Source organism: Danio rerio, chromosome 11 (assembly GCF_049306965.1).
Source record: "Danio rerio strain Tuebingen ecotype United States chromosome 11, GRCz12tu, whole genome shotgun sequence".
Taxonomy (NCBI): domain Eukaryota; kingdom Metazoa; phylum Chordata; class Actinopteri; order Cypriniformes; family Danionidae; genus Danio; species Danio rerio.
Window position 1 is genome coordinate 25,644,113 of NC_133186.1, and position 19,068 is coordinate 25,663,180.

Below are 19,068 nucleotides of genomic sequence, written 5' to 3' on the forward strand. Positions count from 1 at the left end.
CTAATTAGAAATATGCTAACAATGTTATTAAACATTCTTTCAATGTGTTAAGATATGCCAGAAACTTGTTACTTTTTTTACTAATTTTAATACTAAATTTACTAATATGTTAGCATGGTTTGTTCATACTAGAATCATTTTAGTCAATGATGCATTCATTAATGCTTCGGTTCAATTAAATCATTAAAATTAAGGTTTCAATCAGTCACTTAGGACCGGGACTTACTGGTGGATTTAAATGTCATTCAGGTTGATGTAGGCCATGTCATTGAAGGTATCAGTAAAATAAAAATAAAAACACTCAGAAAAATGGTTAAATTATTGTAATCAGAACAACATGAAGGTGAGTAATTGTTGAAAATATTAACTTTGGCAAAACTATCCCTTTAACCTGGTAGACCACCCTGGTTATAGCTAGCCCACACACTTGGTGGCTCTTGGTTGAGCGAATTACATTTCTAACATTAATAAAGCTTTAAAATCAGGTCAGTAAATTCTGAGAGCATCCATCTAATATCTGCTGTCCACATGTGCTCTGCTGGACTAATCTAAAGGTCAGTCCTTCACGGTCGACTCAAACCAGTTCGACTGCCAGACGCTGAAGGACAGTCAAGTTTTAGCAGCTGAACAACAGAGCCAGCAGTCGTCAATGTTATTCAGACACTCACGTGGCATTGAGCAGGCCGAGTGCGTCCAGGTGGTTCATGCATCCCCACTGGCGGAGCAGGGCATAGATGTCAGGCAAACATGCCCACTCCCAGCTGGGCGCACTGGCTAGAACCAGCGGCAGACGACTGGCTTCCACATGGCAGAAATAACGCTTCTCCCACAGCAGACGCCGGTCCTCTGGACTCAACCTAGAAAAAGGACCAGAAAGGTTGATTAGCTGATATTTCTTTAAAAAAATATTTCTATTAACATATCATAAAATATAATTTGAAGATTAAACAGGAAAATAAATTACATTATATAAAAACACAGAGAAATTAGTACTTGATTATTTATACAGATGATGTATTAGCTTTATAATATCATTGCTGAATTACTCTGTAAACAAATAATTACAATATAAAATTGTCTTGTTTACATATACATTTATCTATTTGTTTATGCAATGAATATATTTTATTTTAATCGATTTAAATTTGAAGTTATGAATACACAAACTTTTAATTACATTAAAAAAGAGAACCATCAGAAACATCAGGAAATACCATCAGACATTTCACATGGGAAATCATTGATACTGCTAACACAAAACTGCTGTCCTGGAAGACTTTAATGTCGTTTCCAGACAAGCATCGATGATTTACAACCTCTCATCTACACACCATCAAACCCGAACATTCAATCTGATAAAGATTAAACGCAGCAATCCTCCTCCTATCTTTATAAAATTAAGAGTGTAAAACGTGTCTAGGAAGATCTGTGTGTGGGCTTTCACTGCAGTAAAAGATGGAAAATAACCACACAGACAGTGTAAGTAATTTATGTTGCATGTTTTTGTCCTTCACTTTGTCCTACACTCCTGAAAGCTCTGGTCCAAGGTAAACATGACTGCGTTTTCACGACCAACATTTCCAACCCAGAAAAAAAAAACAACCAGTAAACATTATGGCAAACACATCAATATTTAAATACCTTTAATGCTAATCGATGCTATTACTTTTCAGAATTTTTGATTGAATTGCAATTAATCTCAAAAAACATTGAAGCTTTGAATATACAGTATATACATTTTTAAATAATTTTACTTTAAATCTTCAAATTAACAATAAATAGAAACAATTTAATGTTATATTTTAAGGCCACTAGTCTCACTGAGCAGTAGTACTGATGTCTGAATAAACTTATTTGCTTTGTGGTTCACCTGAGTGGACACAACAACAATAATTGGAATGGAACATAACAAATTAAGTGGCATACACCAGGGTATACAACATATTTAAGCATTGATTAATCACAATAATTATTGTGAAAAGCGCTATACAAATAAACTTGGATTAAACCTTACGGAACAGTTGAGAGCTAGCAATTTTAAAATGCACAATACTTTAATAACAACGAATTTAAGTGAACTTAGTACAATCTCTCAACATAAACCGAATATTATAAGTCATCTGTATCCTTCAGCAAGTAGGAAGTTATCAAACACTGAATTCTAAATCCTGGTAAACCCTTTGAGCTGCACAAGTTTACTCTTTATTATTATTATTTTTTAATGACATACACGTCAGCGGGAGCCTTTATACAATAATTTGACAGAGGCTAAGTAAAAGTGCACATATGAAAAGCTTCCCATTTAAAGTGTTGGTAGTCAAGACATTCTGCATCTCAAAACTCTTGTAAAGAAAGAAAAAGACACAAAAGCCTCAGCTTTAACTGCATTACATTTTTAGTATGGTTAAACGTTTATCAGGTAAAGGTGACTTTATTCGTATTGATTTATAGGCATTTTTTACATGAACATTATTATTATTATTATTATTTTTTTATTTATTTAAAAAATAGGTCTAAAATTTATAAGCCAAAAAAGTTCAAAGGTCTAAAAATAACCTCCAGTAACACTCCTGGATTTTTTCATCAAGCATTCAAATAAATGCCATAAAAAGGTTAAAACATTTCAAATAACTTTTCTTTAATAATGACAGTACTTTTTTAATACATTTGCACGCTTCCTCGTGTTTAAATCCTTTATGCTACAGTACTTCTCCCATCTGTGGAAACTAGTGTGTAAGCTGTTTGGATTTGTTTGTTTATAAACTGAATAATGCCATGTCTACATCAGGGTTATTTACATTAAATGGCGCACACATAAGGTTAACATCATAATTCATAAAATCCTAATTATGAGACATTTCAACTTAATATAAGACGAAAAGTCTTACACATTCGGGTGATTCAGAAAATATAGAATCATATCAGCAGGGCAGGGTGATTAGTCAAAAAGCAAACAAAAGCGACATTCAAAACTTATAATGAATCAAATTTTTCCAATTATTTTTTCTACTACATGTGGAGTGACTTGACCCCGCTCTGTTTAGGCTGATTTATACTTTTGCATCAAATGCAGGGATATGGTCTGGCACAGCCTTTGTGCGGTCCCATACCAGCACAAACTCTCAAAAATAAAAAAAGTACTATATTGACCTCACGAAATGGACAAGGCTTTTATACTTGATGCGTTCAACATTGTGATATTCTTTAAAATGACACGGGGCGGTTATAAGATAATAAACAGATAAGTAGAAAGTTTCCGGAACTACGTCATATCATTAATATCGTTCAAGAATTCTAAACAAATTATTTTTATAAATTATTTTAATTATTATAAAGATTTTAATAATCATTCAAGTATTTTTTTAATCAAACTTTGTTGCATCTCTTGCTTTTTTTCAGTTCCACCTTTTAAAGTTTATTTAAATATTAATGACAACAGAACCCCAGTTGCTCTACAAATATTTTTTATTATTATTATAGCAAGAGTAAAAGCAAAAATCAAAAAAGTACACATACTAAAAAATACTGACTTTATTTAACCCACTCAGCAATTCACACATTGGTGTTTTTGTTAGTTTGCATACTGATAAGGCTATAAGTGTCCAACATTCCCGACCTTTATCACCAATAAAGTCTAGAAAAATAGAGCATCAGTATATTGTACACTAATAGGTTCAAAAACTATTTTCCAATTATCAAAGAAATAATGAGACTTCATTTTAGTTTTTTTAACTATTAAATTGTTTTAAATTCAAAATTGCAATATATACTGTACATCATTGTTATGATTGGTGGAAAAACATATTCTGTATTTGTTTATTAAAGGGTCACAAAACACCAAAACACTTTTTTGAGCTGTTGACAGTTGTTTATGTGTCCCACGCTGCTATAAATTCTATTACGACACATATATTTCACTAAAAAGTGAAAATTGGTTGTTTTTGCGTAATTTCGAGCAAATTCGCACTTCCGGTATAAAACAAATTTTTGAAGCTGGGTCATGGCCATGAGATCTTAGCGTGTATTGCAGCGCGTAGACTGGACGTCTGTACCTGGGAGTGCCTTATTACATCTCTGAGTGTGCTGCATTTATTCATGAGTAAGACTTGGTTCAAACCATACAGAGCGCTCTATTGTGTATGCGGTGCAACTTTATTAATATGCATGACAGCTTCGAAGACTGTTTTTACCTGTTACAGTGTTCAGACGGCAGAGAGACACCACGTTGAGTTGCCAAGCGGGAAAACAAGAATTGTTTGGAGATATGAGTCGTCAGTATTGGTTTTATAATTTGCTGCAGTGAAGGTTTTGTTTTTATTTTCCCTCTATGAGCGCAGCTGGACTCACATGTGGATTACAGGGCACGTGACGCTCGACAAATAGGTGTCTAAGGAGCATTTTTTACCCGAGAGCTTTTCTCATCTGGAAATAGTGAAATCCGGATTTGCCGCTCATCTCCTTTTAATAAATACATGGATCCAGTGTGTGTTGATTGTCCTGTTTCTACAGTTTTAGTAAGTGATCGATCAGTGGTCTTTGTTTGTTTACTCAGAGGAAAAGATAGTTCATCTCGTCAGCAGTACTCTTTCAGTGTTTAAAGATGAACCTTAGTCAAATGATTTCTAACCATAGTAAATAAAAGTTTACCGTCCATTAATATCACAACAATATTATGAACTGAAAAAAACTGCTGTAAATACTGCTCTCCGAGTGTAAACATGTAAGCACCACAATCAAACTTACCGTCATGTAAGATTCTCACCGCATTTTGTGACAAGAATAACACGCACGGCTTTCTGACGCTACCTGCCGAGTGCATCTAAGTTACTGAGAAATGCGGAGGTTTTTTTCTCTCATTTGCCATGCGGTATCAAACATTTCATAAAAAATACATGCTAACAGCAATTCCTAGAATCAAATATATCATTTGTCATGAGGGGCATGAATGAAGTTCCTGAATGAAAGAGCCAAACTGCAGTTAAAGTCCACCATTTAATAATTTGGCAAATAATTTGATTACTGATCTCCAAGTAAACACAGTCAGTCTTTTTCCTCTGTGTCTGTGTGTTTGTTTTGCCTCTGTTAAAATCAGCGCGTGCCCAAACCGTCACTCCTATTTTTATGCTAATTTTACGGACCTTCCCTCTTTTCTTCCTGCCACACTCCGCCCTAAACAGAGCTAGACACACCCACTTTCCTGACTTTTTCCAAAGTAGAGGTGTGAAAAAAACCCTGCTGAAACAAGGGGGTTTCATGGCCCTTTGAAACCACCCGGGTCTCCACTTTTTCAATATTTGTTTTCAGAAGATTCAAGAAACGCACCGTTTAAAATATTTACAGGAAATCTTATTTAGAAGATATACTGCTTATTTTCTACTTTTGAAAACAATAAAAATTAATAATTTTGTTTCCAAAAGAGCAAGTTTTCACTTTTTTATAAGAAAGACGTGACTGTTGATTTTAGGCAATATATGTTTTAGTGTTTAGTTGCTCAATGTTGATGTTCAATAAATAATCATAGATGACATGCGTTTCCTTGAGTTATTTTTAATCAAGTAATTTGCCCTTCATTCAGAAATCTCTCAGTTGTAATATGTGAGCATATTTACTGTACAAAACCTGTCGGTGAACTATGAGGGCAAATAAATAAAAAAATAAAATAATCGTTCATTAATCGTAATTGAGTTTAAATGTTTAATTTATTGAGATTTTGATGTTTGGTCAAATCGCCAAGCCCTAATATATAGAAATTTTACATAAACCAATTTTTTTCTGAATAAAAGCACTTCCTCATTACCAATTACAGTCCGACTGGATGTCTAACAGTATATAAAACTTGACATGAGATTCAAACAAGGAGCATCACCTACACTCAAAAAATGACTTTTGCGACTAATTTAAAACTCATTGAAACAATTCTTAATTGTTTTTACTTAACTGTTTTGTTTTATAAAATTAATCACTTTTACTAATTTAAGCTTAATTAATTTGTGTTGTGTTGAATCCAGCATGTTTACATTGTAGTACTAATTTATGTGCAAGTCTTTTGTGACCCATTCAGCACCATAATAAAGACAACCTGCTCATGTCTTGAATCAAAAATTGTATTTAATTAGAATTTTGAATTTTTTTATAATCATCCCATTTATTCTGCCATGAGCTGCTAGGTTGTAATTCAAAAATAGACCATGTTTATGCCACTGTGTTTTTCGGTAGGCTTATAAATTCATGTTTTGGGAGTGTCTCCTCTCTCTCGGGATGACAGAGATCTGTTGAGCAGGACCCTGGAATCAGATTACCCATGCCTGCTGGGCCGCAATCATACATTCATCGTCAGACAGCTCAATATACTGGAGAAAAGGCTTCAGAAAGCTTCATACAACAATATACAAGCATGACTGTCATTAGACGACTACACATCCCACAATTCACTGGAGGCCTGAGTAGTATTGATTCCTGGCCGCAGTTGCTCCAGGCAACCCTGAGGGCCTTTTGTGGATCAGTCGATGAAGAAAAGGGTGTGGAACTAATGGTATATTCAAAGGGATAGTCCATACACAAACATAAATTTGCCCTCAGGCTTTCCAAGATGTAGGCGATTTTACTTTAGTAGAAGAATAAGTTTTTTTATTTACATTTTTAATTTATTTATGTATTTATTTTTTGCTATAATCATGGTGTTTGGTGTTTTGTAAAATGCAACTTAATGGCTATAATAGTACTTGTAGTGTAAATAAAAATGCATACAGGCAAAATAAAATCATCAACTGTGGTTCCTGACAACACACTGCGGTCTTTTGAAGAGAAACGGGTGACACTGGATATTATTTACAACATTATTACATTTAATTTCAATCCATAGCCTCAATTTCTTGTGCTGGAGGACACATGTTGTATTGTTCATTTTAAAAATTGATGTCAATGATTTTTTTTGCATGTTTCTTTGAAGAAACGTTGAGCAGTTTGCAGAAAAAAAAAATGTTTTACTCAAACATATTTGTAAATCCAGGTGGTTTCATGTCTCATCCATTAATGCATTAAAAACTGAACGGTGACACTTTATAATAACTACACATTTATTAAGCATTAGCATCTAGTGAATTCATTATCTTGTGAGCATTAACTCCATATTAATAAACGTTAGTAAACAGTTTATAACTGCAGCTACAAATGCTGTATTCCTAACAAAAGTGTGAAATTATGTCATACAATTGGATAAAACAACAACAACATTATAATTTAACAATAAAATAGGATGATGATAGGATAGGCTTTTTTGCCATTTGTATTGATCGCAAACTCAAATTCAGGTGTAATTATATAGTGCCTAAGTTAAATAAGTACACCCCCTTAAGGATTTCTCTTTTACATTAATATTTTCAATAGGGTGCCAAACAATAATATTTTTATGAAAATACTGTACATTAGCAATGGCGGTTCTGGCTTAAATGGCACCCTGGGCGAACCACCCTATATATGCCCAACTTTGTGTAAAACATGGACAATACCAGAATTAGGATCTATTTGTTATAAATAAAATTATTATTCAAATTATTATTATTATTAAATTATTATTCTAAATTAACAGAAATCAATCCTTAATGTAACTGCAAATAAATGTAAAACAAAACTGGAGTGATTTACTAAGATTATTTTGCATGTATATTAATTATTTCTATAACATAAAATAATGCTTTATAGAATTATTTGTTCATCTTAGACTCAACTCAAGGCTGAGAATGAACGTTATTAAGTCTTACCTTGCTGACTCATTACGCGAAAGATGCCAAATCTGAATGGCCCATAACGTCTTTATTCTGGGATTACCACTCTACGTTAAGGCACTTTTATAAAGTACATCCTATCCCAAAGCATACTGGGGCACACATGTTTTTACTGGGGCACTTTTTTATTTTTTTGCACTCGCCATGCCACCCGAGCAAGATACCACCCAGGGCAATGCTCTATATTGGCCATGTCTAAATCCGCCACTGTACATAAGATTAGACCATACTAACACAAAAAGTTAAACTGATCTAACAAAGTGAATTAGATCTTCGTTAAAAAGGACACTAGAATGCATATTTGGGGGAAATATATTACATAAAATTTTTTTATAATAGAGCAAAAATCAAGAAAACCACAAAAATATATTGAATTTAGTTACATTTTTGTAGTTTTAATTCTTTACAACACCTCATTTGATATATATATATATATATATATATATATATATATATATATATATATATATATATATATATATATATATATATATATACATATATACACACACATATATACATATATATATATATATATATATATATATATATATATATATATATATATATATATATATATATACATATATATATATATATATATATATATATATATATATATATACATATATATATATATATACATATATATATATACATATATATATATATATATATATATATATATATATATATATATATATATATATATATATATACATACATACATACATACATACATGCATACATGCATACATATACACACATACATATACACACACACACATTTTTATTATTATTATTATAAGTATTATAAAGACAAAAAAAGTAATAATAGGAGTAAAATCCGCCCCCACTCTTTACCAAAGTTGAAACATTAACTCTCCATTGACGAAAACCAGATCAGAGAGTTTACACCCAGCTCAAATGCTCAACCTTTGATCCCAGAGCTGGAGACAATTTATGACTAAATATTTCCAGGCTGCTGTGGATCTAGGTTTTACACTACAGCAAATGTTTTATTCTCTGAGCATTAGAGAGGAAAAACAGATGAGAGAGGGAAGGAGAAAGAGAGAGAAAGAAAAAGAGAGAGGAGCAACAGGGCCAGCTGGAGATATCAGATCCACATCAGCTGTCTAGAGATGAAACTAACAAACGGAGCACTGGAGATTACCGAGGAGTACCAGATATACCTTATATTAAAACACAGAGAGGGGGTATATATAGTAGCATATAAAGCAGTTAAAAGTCATTTGTCATTGTATATTGAATATAATAAATTATATTCTCCTGTGATGGAAAACTGAAAAAAAAGAGAAAACTTTTATATGGATTGATAAGAACACAATTTAATTAAATCGAAAAACATCCTGTGTAACTTTGTACATTTATGTTTAATTCTGAATAGGCCAAATGCATAAAAACAGCTATTATATTATATTACATTATATAATATTACTAGGCTTTAAATATATATACACACACACACACACACACACACATACATACATACATACATACATACATATATATATATATATATATATATATATATATATATATATATATATATATATATATATATATATATATATATATATATATATATATATATATATATATATATATATATATATAAATGTTGCTCAATGTTGAGCTTCTGGCCTAGGTGGTTTATTTGTAACTGTACATGTAGTTCCGGTCACTTTTCAATAGGCTAAATGCAGAAAAATCCTTGCTTAGATTAATCATTTTGCTCCATACACCTCAATGTGTCATCAGGAGGCAAAATTAAAGTTTTGTATCTCCTGTATGTTTTCTGACTTTCAAAGTGCTGGTGGCCTTTGACGTACATTTTATGAGACACCAAGGACCACAGTTGTTTCAGCAGCAACAACAAAAATATAATTTTTTATTTGTTAATAAAGAGTGAATAAATCACCAGCAAATATTCATTCCTCACATTCTCATATAAAGTTTAAGATGCAAAAAGGCTCAGGTCAAAGGGAAATGGACAACGAGTGCTTTTATTCCTCTCTCCAATGAGGAAGGATCTGACACAAACTGCTACAACAGCTGGTTTCGTCTGCTCTCGTATGTGCCTGATCATCATCTCAATATCCACTACTGAGCTTATTCAACCTGTGTTCCCAAGCAGACATGCTCATTTGAGAGCGGAAAAATGATTTCATGCTGCGAGTCGCTAAAATATGAATGATGAGTAACGACAGCTGAATCTGAAATTTCATGAGCTGGTCATTTGAGTTTGCCGTTGCACTTAAACAACCCTTCTCCTGTAAAAGCAGAACTTTTTATAAGTTTAATGACTAGATATCAACGTATTGCATTGCAAAAGGAATTTTAGGCAAAATAATCAAAAATAATCACCCAAAACTGAAAATTCTCTCATCATTTACTCAACTCACTTTTTACAAACCTATCTGACTTTATTTCTTAAATTAAACACAAAAGATAATTTGAAGAGGATGGTATGAATATTAATGTTAATGGTCAAAATATCTATTTTGTGTTCTACAAAGAAACACAAAGGTATACATTTATAAACATTTTCATTGATGGGTAAACCAACCCCTTTAATACCCCCAAAAATGTTACTGGTTTTGTTTTATGAGATCTCACTGTATTGTTTTGCATCGTGAAATCACCAGACCACAGTTTCAGCAAAAATAATCTGCTTTAATGTTCTAATGAAGAAAAGAAAAGGTCCCCTTTACTTTGGATGAACAATCCGTTTAATATAAATGGTAATTATAAAGTGTTTAGATATTGTATTTTTCCAACCAAGATATACTTTAGATTCTGACACAGGCATACATGCAGACATTTTTTTTTTTGAATATTTAAAGAAAGATATTGAACATATTAAGGGGACAGTTCACCCAAAATTGAACATTTACTTAGTAGTTAATCTGCCTGAAGTGTTTGTTAGCCACTGATTTTCATAGTGGGAAAAAATGTACAGCCACCATTATCTGAATATATTTTAATCTAAAGAGAAAAACCAAACCCAAACAGGTTTGAAACAACTGTAGAGTGATTATTTTCATTTTTGGGTGAACTATCTATCCCTTTAATTAAATCAGGGTGCAGTTTAGAATTTTCAGGCAGTCTGCTTACCAGAAAAGGGACTTCTTGTGCAGGACGTCATGCAGCTGTCTCTGGCTAACCTGGTCCAGGTGGGAGAACTCATACTGGGGACTGAACTCAGCAGGAGCAGGGGTGCTGAAGCGCACTTCAAAAGAAGAGGTAGGAAAGTCCACCTGAAAGACAAAAATAAGTCACTATTAACAAATGAGTGTAAAAACTACAGTATAGTTTGAAATGGCAAATCCAACAATTATGGGACAGACATAATAATTTGAACGGCACCTGCGCTTACGTTAGTCTTTTTTTATTATTTCTGATTTTCCATTATCAGACATATCACCCTGCAGCCCAAGACCAGTTACTCACTGGGCTAAGCCTGGTCAGTACCTGGATGGGAGAACACATGGGAAAACTAGGTTGCTGTTGGAAGTGGTGTTAGTAAACCTGCAGTCTGTACGAGTCCTAATGCCCCAGTAAAAGTGAAGGGGACACTACACTGTCAGTGTGACGTTAAACTGAGGTCCTGACTCTCTGTGGTCATTAGAGATCCCTTGGCACTCCTCGTAAAGAGTAGGGGTGTAAACCTAGTGTCCTGGCCAAAGTCCCTCAATCGGCCCTTACGATCATGGCCTCTCAATCATCCCCATCCACCGAATTAGCTGTATTCACTGTCTCTCAACTTCACCAATAGCTGGTGTGTGGTGAGCGCACTGGCGTCGTTGTCCTGTGGTTGCAGTCGCATCCAAGTGGATGCTGCACACAAATGGTGGTTGGAGACCCCCCAGTCTTATTTAAATCTTATTTATAAAGTATTTGGATACGATGGTATTAATCAAATCGTGCAAGCAAAGCATTAATGGGTGAGTGAAATCAGAAACTAGGCTGCCTTTTTTTCTGTCACGCAGTCCTGCAGCGCTGCTTTACAAACACGTCGGGGAAAACTGCAAATTCAAAATGTGTTCTGTGTCCTAAAACAAGTGTGTATGTTTTTATATGACGTGGTCAAATTTAAAAAATAAAATTTTAAATACATGTAGAGCTTTATTAGTGAAAAGCTGCTGAGCGCAACGAAATAAAGGCTACATTTTATTACTTGCTCTTATGTACTGAATCACTTAACACTTTCCTTTACTCTAAGATCACAGAATAATATGCAAAATCTTTAAATAAAGGGAAATCACCTATTAAAAAGGTATGTTTCAGGTGTCTCCGGAGCATTTGGGCTAATTATTTGACAGCGTCTATCTAAACGAGGATGATATAAAATACATTATCTACCGCGATATTAACTGATAATTTCTGTGGTTTTATATTATGGATGGGTGCGTTCACTGCGCTGGGTCCCTCTGTTAGTGGCGAGACCACTCGATCTACGATGCCAACAGTCGGTCTGCGAGTAAATGAATATGATGAATGGAAACACACAGGCATGTGCGTATACACATATAATGTAATGCTGTACAGTAACGTGTCTGTTGTTTGTTTCGGTTGTCTTTATTTGAATGGTTTCGTGGTAATGTGATGTGTGCTTTATCTGCCTGATTCCCGCTGAAGTGGGCGGGTTGCGTGACATTTGATTTGGGGGATGTACTGGGGGCGAGGTTTGCATGACGCGCTGAAAGCTACTAGCCCGACAGTGGAAACGCGACATGATTTCGGCCTCACTGCTCAACCACAGCCTGATAAAAGCCCTGGCTCACACTGGCCCAACAGTGAAAATGCGGATAGTGAACCATAAAGGTACTAATGTCCACCTGTATGGTACAAAAGGGTACCTTTTAAAAAAGGTAACATCCCAGTGACAGATTTTGTACCTTTATTTCTGTGTGTGTACACTGCCTGGCCAAAAATACTTCAGAATGTCTTTTTTTTTATAGATTTTTATTTCTTCAAAATGCCATCCACATCCCAAAGATGTTCAGGTTTAGTTCAACTATGAGTCAATTTATGCATGAAAAAGTTTTTAGCATTGTTTTTTTTTATTTCAGCCCGATAAAAAGCTTACTTAAAAGAAAAGGTGAACATATAGGAAGCTAAAATATATATTCATCACTGCAATAAAAATCCAACATAATATTTTTTGTAGCATTTTTATTTTTGCCAGGCAGTGCATGTCAATATTTGTTTTAAATGATTTTATTCTGTATACATTTGAGTCATTGTGCATAGAAATGAAGTAAATCATGGAAAGAGTTATATTAACATTTTTAAGTATAATTTAACATCATAACATCACTCGCTCTCCTTCAGCTTATTCCCTGCTTTATAAGGGGTCACCACATCAGAATGAACCAGCTAAACCAGGGCTGTCCAAATTCGGTCCTCTGAGGGCTGGTGTTCTGCTGAGTTTAGCTCCAACCTCAACACACCTGCCAGGAAGTTTTTTAGAATATATAGTAAGAGCTTGATTAGTTGGTTCAAGAGGGTGTTTGATTACGGTTGGAGCTAAGCTCTGCAGGACACTGGCCCTCCAGAACTGAGTTTGAACAGCCCTGAGCTAAACTGTCACTTGTGACAATTTATATTAAAACCCATTCTAATGATTTTTAAAATGCTATTTTAATCTCCCCTGAAAATAAAAAAATCATATCACTACGTCATATTCATAGATCACTCATGTAGCCCAACAACTCTATTCTGTTCAATGGAGCACTAAGGATATAAAGAAAACAAATGGTTATCACAGGTAACATTTTCTCCAGCTCATGGGGTGCAAAGATGGGACAAGAGTGAAATTAGAAGGTTTATGATCCGAAGCAGAAAGAGTCAAGTTCACGGTCACGGATGGCAGCAGTTAACATGAGCGCTGAAAGCCAGAACAGCACCATGAACAGCTGAGGCTTTCCCCTTGAACACGTCAAATTACACACTAAACGATAACAGCAGACTTCCAATACACACACAGCTGAAAAGTGAAAAAAACAAAATACAACCGCACAGATCCAGTGACTAAAACAGATCTGAAGTCAAGAAAACTCTATTAGGACAGCAAATGAAGCTATAAATGATGGTTTATAATAGGGCATCTGGGGCTGTTTTCACACTTCTGTCAGTCTATGTTGAAATCCATCCAATCATTACTGCCATATGCCTCTCAGCATCACACTTCATCCATTAGCAGAATAAAAAGAAAAAACACAACACTGCAATAATGACTGCTGAAGTCTCTCATGCATTTCATGACCTTCACAACAAATGTTGCCACCTGGAAGGAAGTCAGTAACACCCCTGGGCAGCTCTCTTCTGCTCAGAATAAAGTTCATTCAGTGAAGACGGCTTTTATTGGGTCATAAATTAAGGTGAAGTGGTATGATAATAAATGTAATTTACTTTTATGAAAAATGAAATATGTAACTAAAAATATGTATGTAATGTGACCTGATATGCTTTGTATATTAGAATACACAAGTATTTAATAATAGAAACGTATATGAAATATCAATACTCATCAGTTGTCCAGCCACTTTTCATTAATTCTAACAATGCCAATAGCAATCATTACAAGAAATGACAAGGCAATGTGTGAAAATCACAAAGACTGCTTTGTATTCATATAAAGATTCAATTTGATGAGCAGATTACACTTGTTGTGATCTTTTCACACATGCAGCTCAAAAGTGTATCTTTCATTACAACATACACAATTACATTTTTAACCATTTTATTACATAGAAATGTTTTAGTTTGTCCAATTTCAAATCACTTTAAAATATCTAAAAGCATAAATTAATTAATTAATTAATTATTTATCATTTAATGAATGAATAAATATAAAATAGACTCCGGGGCAATGCGGTGGCGCAGTGGGTAGCGTCACCTCACAGCAAAAAAGACATGTGGTACAGGTGAATTGGGCAAGCTAAATTGTCCCTAGTGTATGTGTGTGAATGAGTGTGTATGGGTGTTTCCCAGTGATTGGTTGCAGCTGGATTTAGTTAATGCTGGATTAGTTGGCGGTTCATTCCGCTGTGGCGACCCCAGATTAATAAAGAGACTAAGCCGAAAAGGTCCAATTCCAAATCAATTTGATAAAAAAAAAACTAAATGAAAAAAAATGAAAGATAAAAATTTAATAAAACTAATAAAAAAAAATAATAAATATAACACTCTTTTCAGCTTGACTTTATTGTTTTAGTTTGTCCAATTACAAATCACTTTAATTAAAAGAAAATAACTAAAGAAATAAATAAAAAATATAAATATATTTTAAATTAATAAATAAATAAACAAATATAAAATACTCCTTTTTAACTTTAATGTTTTAGTTTGTCCTTTTCCAAATCACTTTGATAAAAAAAATTTTAATAAATAAAAAAAACCTAAATAAAATAAATAAATACATATAAATAGATTCTTTTTAGCTTATTTTTTTTATTTTATAAAGGCAACGTAATGTGAATGTATTCTTTATTCTTTCAAACTATTCCATCAAGTTGAAACGGTTTTCTGTTTTAATAATAAAGTTTTGTCCATATCATGATTTAATTAGGTGTATTTGGGCCCATTTTTGATTTATTCATTTAGTTCTTAATCACAGAAATGTTTTATTATTTTATTTAGAATTTTATTTATTTAGTAGACATTTTCATCAAGGAAAAAAGCAGGACTCTAATTTATACTTATTTACAAACTCCACAAGTAGATTCAACGGTGCAGTACAAAAAGTGTCGTCAAGGATTTAGTTTGGCAAAACATCAAATACATGCGTGTATTGAAAAGGAAAAGAATGTGAAAAATGGGGTCAGCGAAAAAGAGTGAAAGAAAAGTAGTCCAGTATAGGACAAGGAGAGAAGCTAGGGGGGAGCGAGTGCACGTTTAGGCGGTTTTAACGAGGCCCAGATGTGTCATCACACCCAGACGCATCGTAGCCGTGGGGCCGTTTTAACAGGGCAGTTTGAGGGAAATCTGCCACCTCACACTGAATAACCTGAATAACCCCAGCACCTTAATGAGGGGCAAACCCAACCGAACAGGCATCCGTCCCAGTTTAAACTGCACAGCCCAGTGCCCTTAGACAAAGCCGTGGCATTGGGGCACAAAAGAGCACTATTGGCACTACTATGGGCCGGCTTGGCACAGGGAGATGGCAGAAAGAGGAAAGGGGGACTGTATAGTTGGAGGGCTGAGTGGAGGGTGGGAATTTGGTCGGAGTGAAGAGAAAACCATGTGCGCATGTGATCTACCGAACAGATTCAGAACAATACCAGCGGGAAGTGCTGTTTACAGACAGAGCAGCGGTGAAAATGTCACGTCTGGATGTGTTAAGGGAGGATTTTATATATGTGGAGGAAGTGGTGACTCAGTGTGCACAGGGAGGTCTCAGGTGTTTGTGATGATTGAATGTGTGTGTGTGTGTGTGTGTGTGTGTGTGTGTGTGTGTGTGTGTGTGTGTGTGTGTGTGTGTGTGTGTGTGTTTTCAGCAATCTTCAATGCCATTTTTAAAAGAGACAGGGCAATACACTTAGTTTCTCTCATTCATTCATTTCAAAATAAATGTATTCAGCTGAGATGCATTAAATTGTGCATTAGTGATCGTAAATTCGACTAAATGCAAATTTCTATTTCTAATAAATGTTGTTTTTTTGGACTGTTTTTGCATCTGACTAACAAAATAAATACAATTCATTAAATAAATAAATAAATAAATAATTAAATATGTTAAAACCAAAGAAGAAGATATTTAGAGGGAAATTGAAAACCTGTAACCACTAACTTACATAGTAGGAAATACAAGTCTATGAGGGTCAAAGCGTAGAGGTTTAGATCATTTTTCAAGAAACTTCTTTTGTGTTTCATCCTTATTTAAGACAGATCTACATTAATATGTGCTTCACTTTTGTTTTTAACAGCAAATTAATCTACACTTGTGCCCAAACGGGCGAGGCAGTGGCGCAGTAGGTACTGCTGTCGCCTCACAGCAAGAAGATCGATGGGTCGCTGGTTCGAACCTCGGCTCAGTTGGCGTTTCTGTGTGGAGTTTGCATGTTCTCCCTGCCTTTACGTGGGTTTCCTCCGGGTGCTCCGGTTTCCCCTACAGTCCAAAGACATGCGGTACAGGTGAATTGGGTGGGCTAAATTGTCCGTAGTGTATGGGTTAAATGTGTGTGTGGATGTTTTCCAGAGATGGGTTGCGGCTGGAAGGGCATCCGCTGCTTAAAAACTTGCTGGATAAGTTGGCGGTTCATTCCGCTGTGGCAACCCCGGATTAATAAAGGGACTAAGCCAATCTTTGATTTTAACAATACTGTATAAACTGTTTTCTTATAGGATATAGTTGAACATTTCATATATTTCTGTAATTTAAAGCTGGATTTGCAGCTTCAGTCTTTAAGTCAGTTATTAATGTAGTGATGCTCTATCGTTATAAGTTATGACAATTATTCTTGTATTTACACACATGATTCTTTTATGGAGGTGCAATGCAGGAATAAGAAAAAAATGCTCACACTTTATTTTGATTATTTTGAATTTAAGTTACATTGCATCAACATGTCATCAACTCTCATTAGATTATAAGTAGTGTGTTAGGTTGGGGTTAGGGTTAGTGTAAATTGACAAGTACTTGCAAAGTTTCTTATAGTCAGTTAAATGTCTGTTTAGCACAGGAACTGGCGCACACACACACACACACACACATGTAAATTTGTCTACTTATGTGTGTGGTGTTAACAGGCCGCATCACACTTGCAAAAGTCAGCCTGTTCAAATCACCACAACTGGTTCACTATAGGAGGTGAGTATCAACACAGCTCTAGTGCTTGAAGAGCCTGTTTTCATGCCCTCCAGTATGCCATTTACCCGTGTCACTATTAAGCCTGATTTATACTTTCGCCTGACGCCACATCACGCACCTCTGCTGACTGCGCGCACCTCACAAAACAGACAAGGCTTTTATACCTTGTGATTTTCTTTACAATTACAGGGGGGGGTCAAAGAACCCCACCGTAAAACCAGACGAATAAACAGAGAAGTAGGGAGTTTCCGGTACTATGTCATATCATTAACATTGTTCAAGATATTTAAAATAATTTATTTTTATATAACTTTTATAAATTATTTTAATGATTCTAAAGATTTTTTATAATCATTCAAGATTTTTTTAAATTAAACTTTGTTGCATCACTTGCTTTTGTTCATATCTCGGACAGTTTTACTGATCAAAGTTTATTAAAATATTATTGACAACAGAACACGGGCTGCTCTACAAATATATTTTTTATTATGGAAAGAATAAACCATTATCACCAATAAAGCCGAGAAAAACAGGGCATCAGTATATTGTAAACTAATAGGTTCAAATATTATTTTCCAGTAATCAAAGTTTTTTCCAGTTATCTCAAGTTTTCCTAAACTTTTTAACAAAAGGACTTTCCTCCTTTCCCACTGTTGCAATTTCTATCCAATAATTATTGTCCATCTGGTTATCCCCATGATCACGCATGGAGGTCGTACCTGTTTCAGACAAAATCTCTTCAAAATATTAAACTCAAATGAAACGTGGCACCTCGCGAACTGTACGCTCGAGTTTAAAAAAAAACTGTGCGCTCTGCAAGCTGAAATTGTTGCGCGCAACAAGCGAACTTCTGCAAACACAGCGATGATGGCACATTCGTACTCAATCGAACGTGTCGAGTATAAACAAGGCTTTATACATTAATTACAAGTGCATGAAACAGGAAGATTTACCAGCTACTTTTAGTTTAATTTTTTTTTTTACTTTTAAATTCATCAGGCTATTCTGAATATAGGAAAAAAAACATTAAGCACCACAACCGTTTTCATCATTGATACGAGTTGTTAAAAAATTTGCATACAAGCCAGACATCTGAATAACTGTATGACACTAATGACTGCTTTTAAAGAAGAATATTTACCAAAGACACTTTACTGCTCATAACGTTCAGACAGACAAAAAAATGCAGATATTAGAGGACAATCAATCTGTGCATTTAAATGAATAGTTTAAAATACTGTTTATAAGTGTACACTGAACTCAATTACTTTTCAAGTAGTTTTGCTACAAAACATCTAAATAAAACATCTAGTTTTGTGCATTTCCTGAGCATTGCATTTTGCTCTGGGCTGTTTATATGAATGTAAAAGTAATACTTCTGCATCCATCTTTCTCTCTTTCTCTCTCTCTCTCTGCAGAGCTATCTGACCTACTTTTAGAACA

At 34.3% G+C, this 19,068-nt stretch overlaps 1 protein-coding gene across 6 annotated transcripts in view; it reads right to left on the bottom strand.

The window, feature by feature from the left end:
• pik3c2b (phosphatidylinositol-4-phosphate 3-kinase, catalytic subunit type 2 beta) overlaps positions 1-19,068 on the bottom strand; it is an 84,749-nt gene that overhangs the window by 16,758 nt on the left and 48,923 nt on the right. For all 6 annotated transcript variants that reach the window (XR_012387163.1, XR_012387161.1, XR_012387162.1 and 3 more), the window contains exons 15-16: positions 10,923-11,065; positions 669-857 (exon numbers count right to left, since the gene is read on the bottom strand). Coding sequence is in view for 3 of the 6 variants with exons in the window: in XM_073916727.1 (XP_073772828.1) it covers positions 669-857; positions 10,923-11,065 (332 nt within the window). In the remaining 3 variants the exon portion in view is untranslated. The remainder of the gene's footprint in view (positions 1-668; positions 858-10,922; positions 11,066-19,068) is intronic.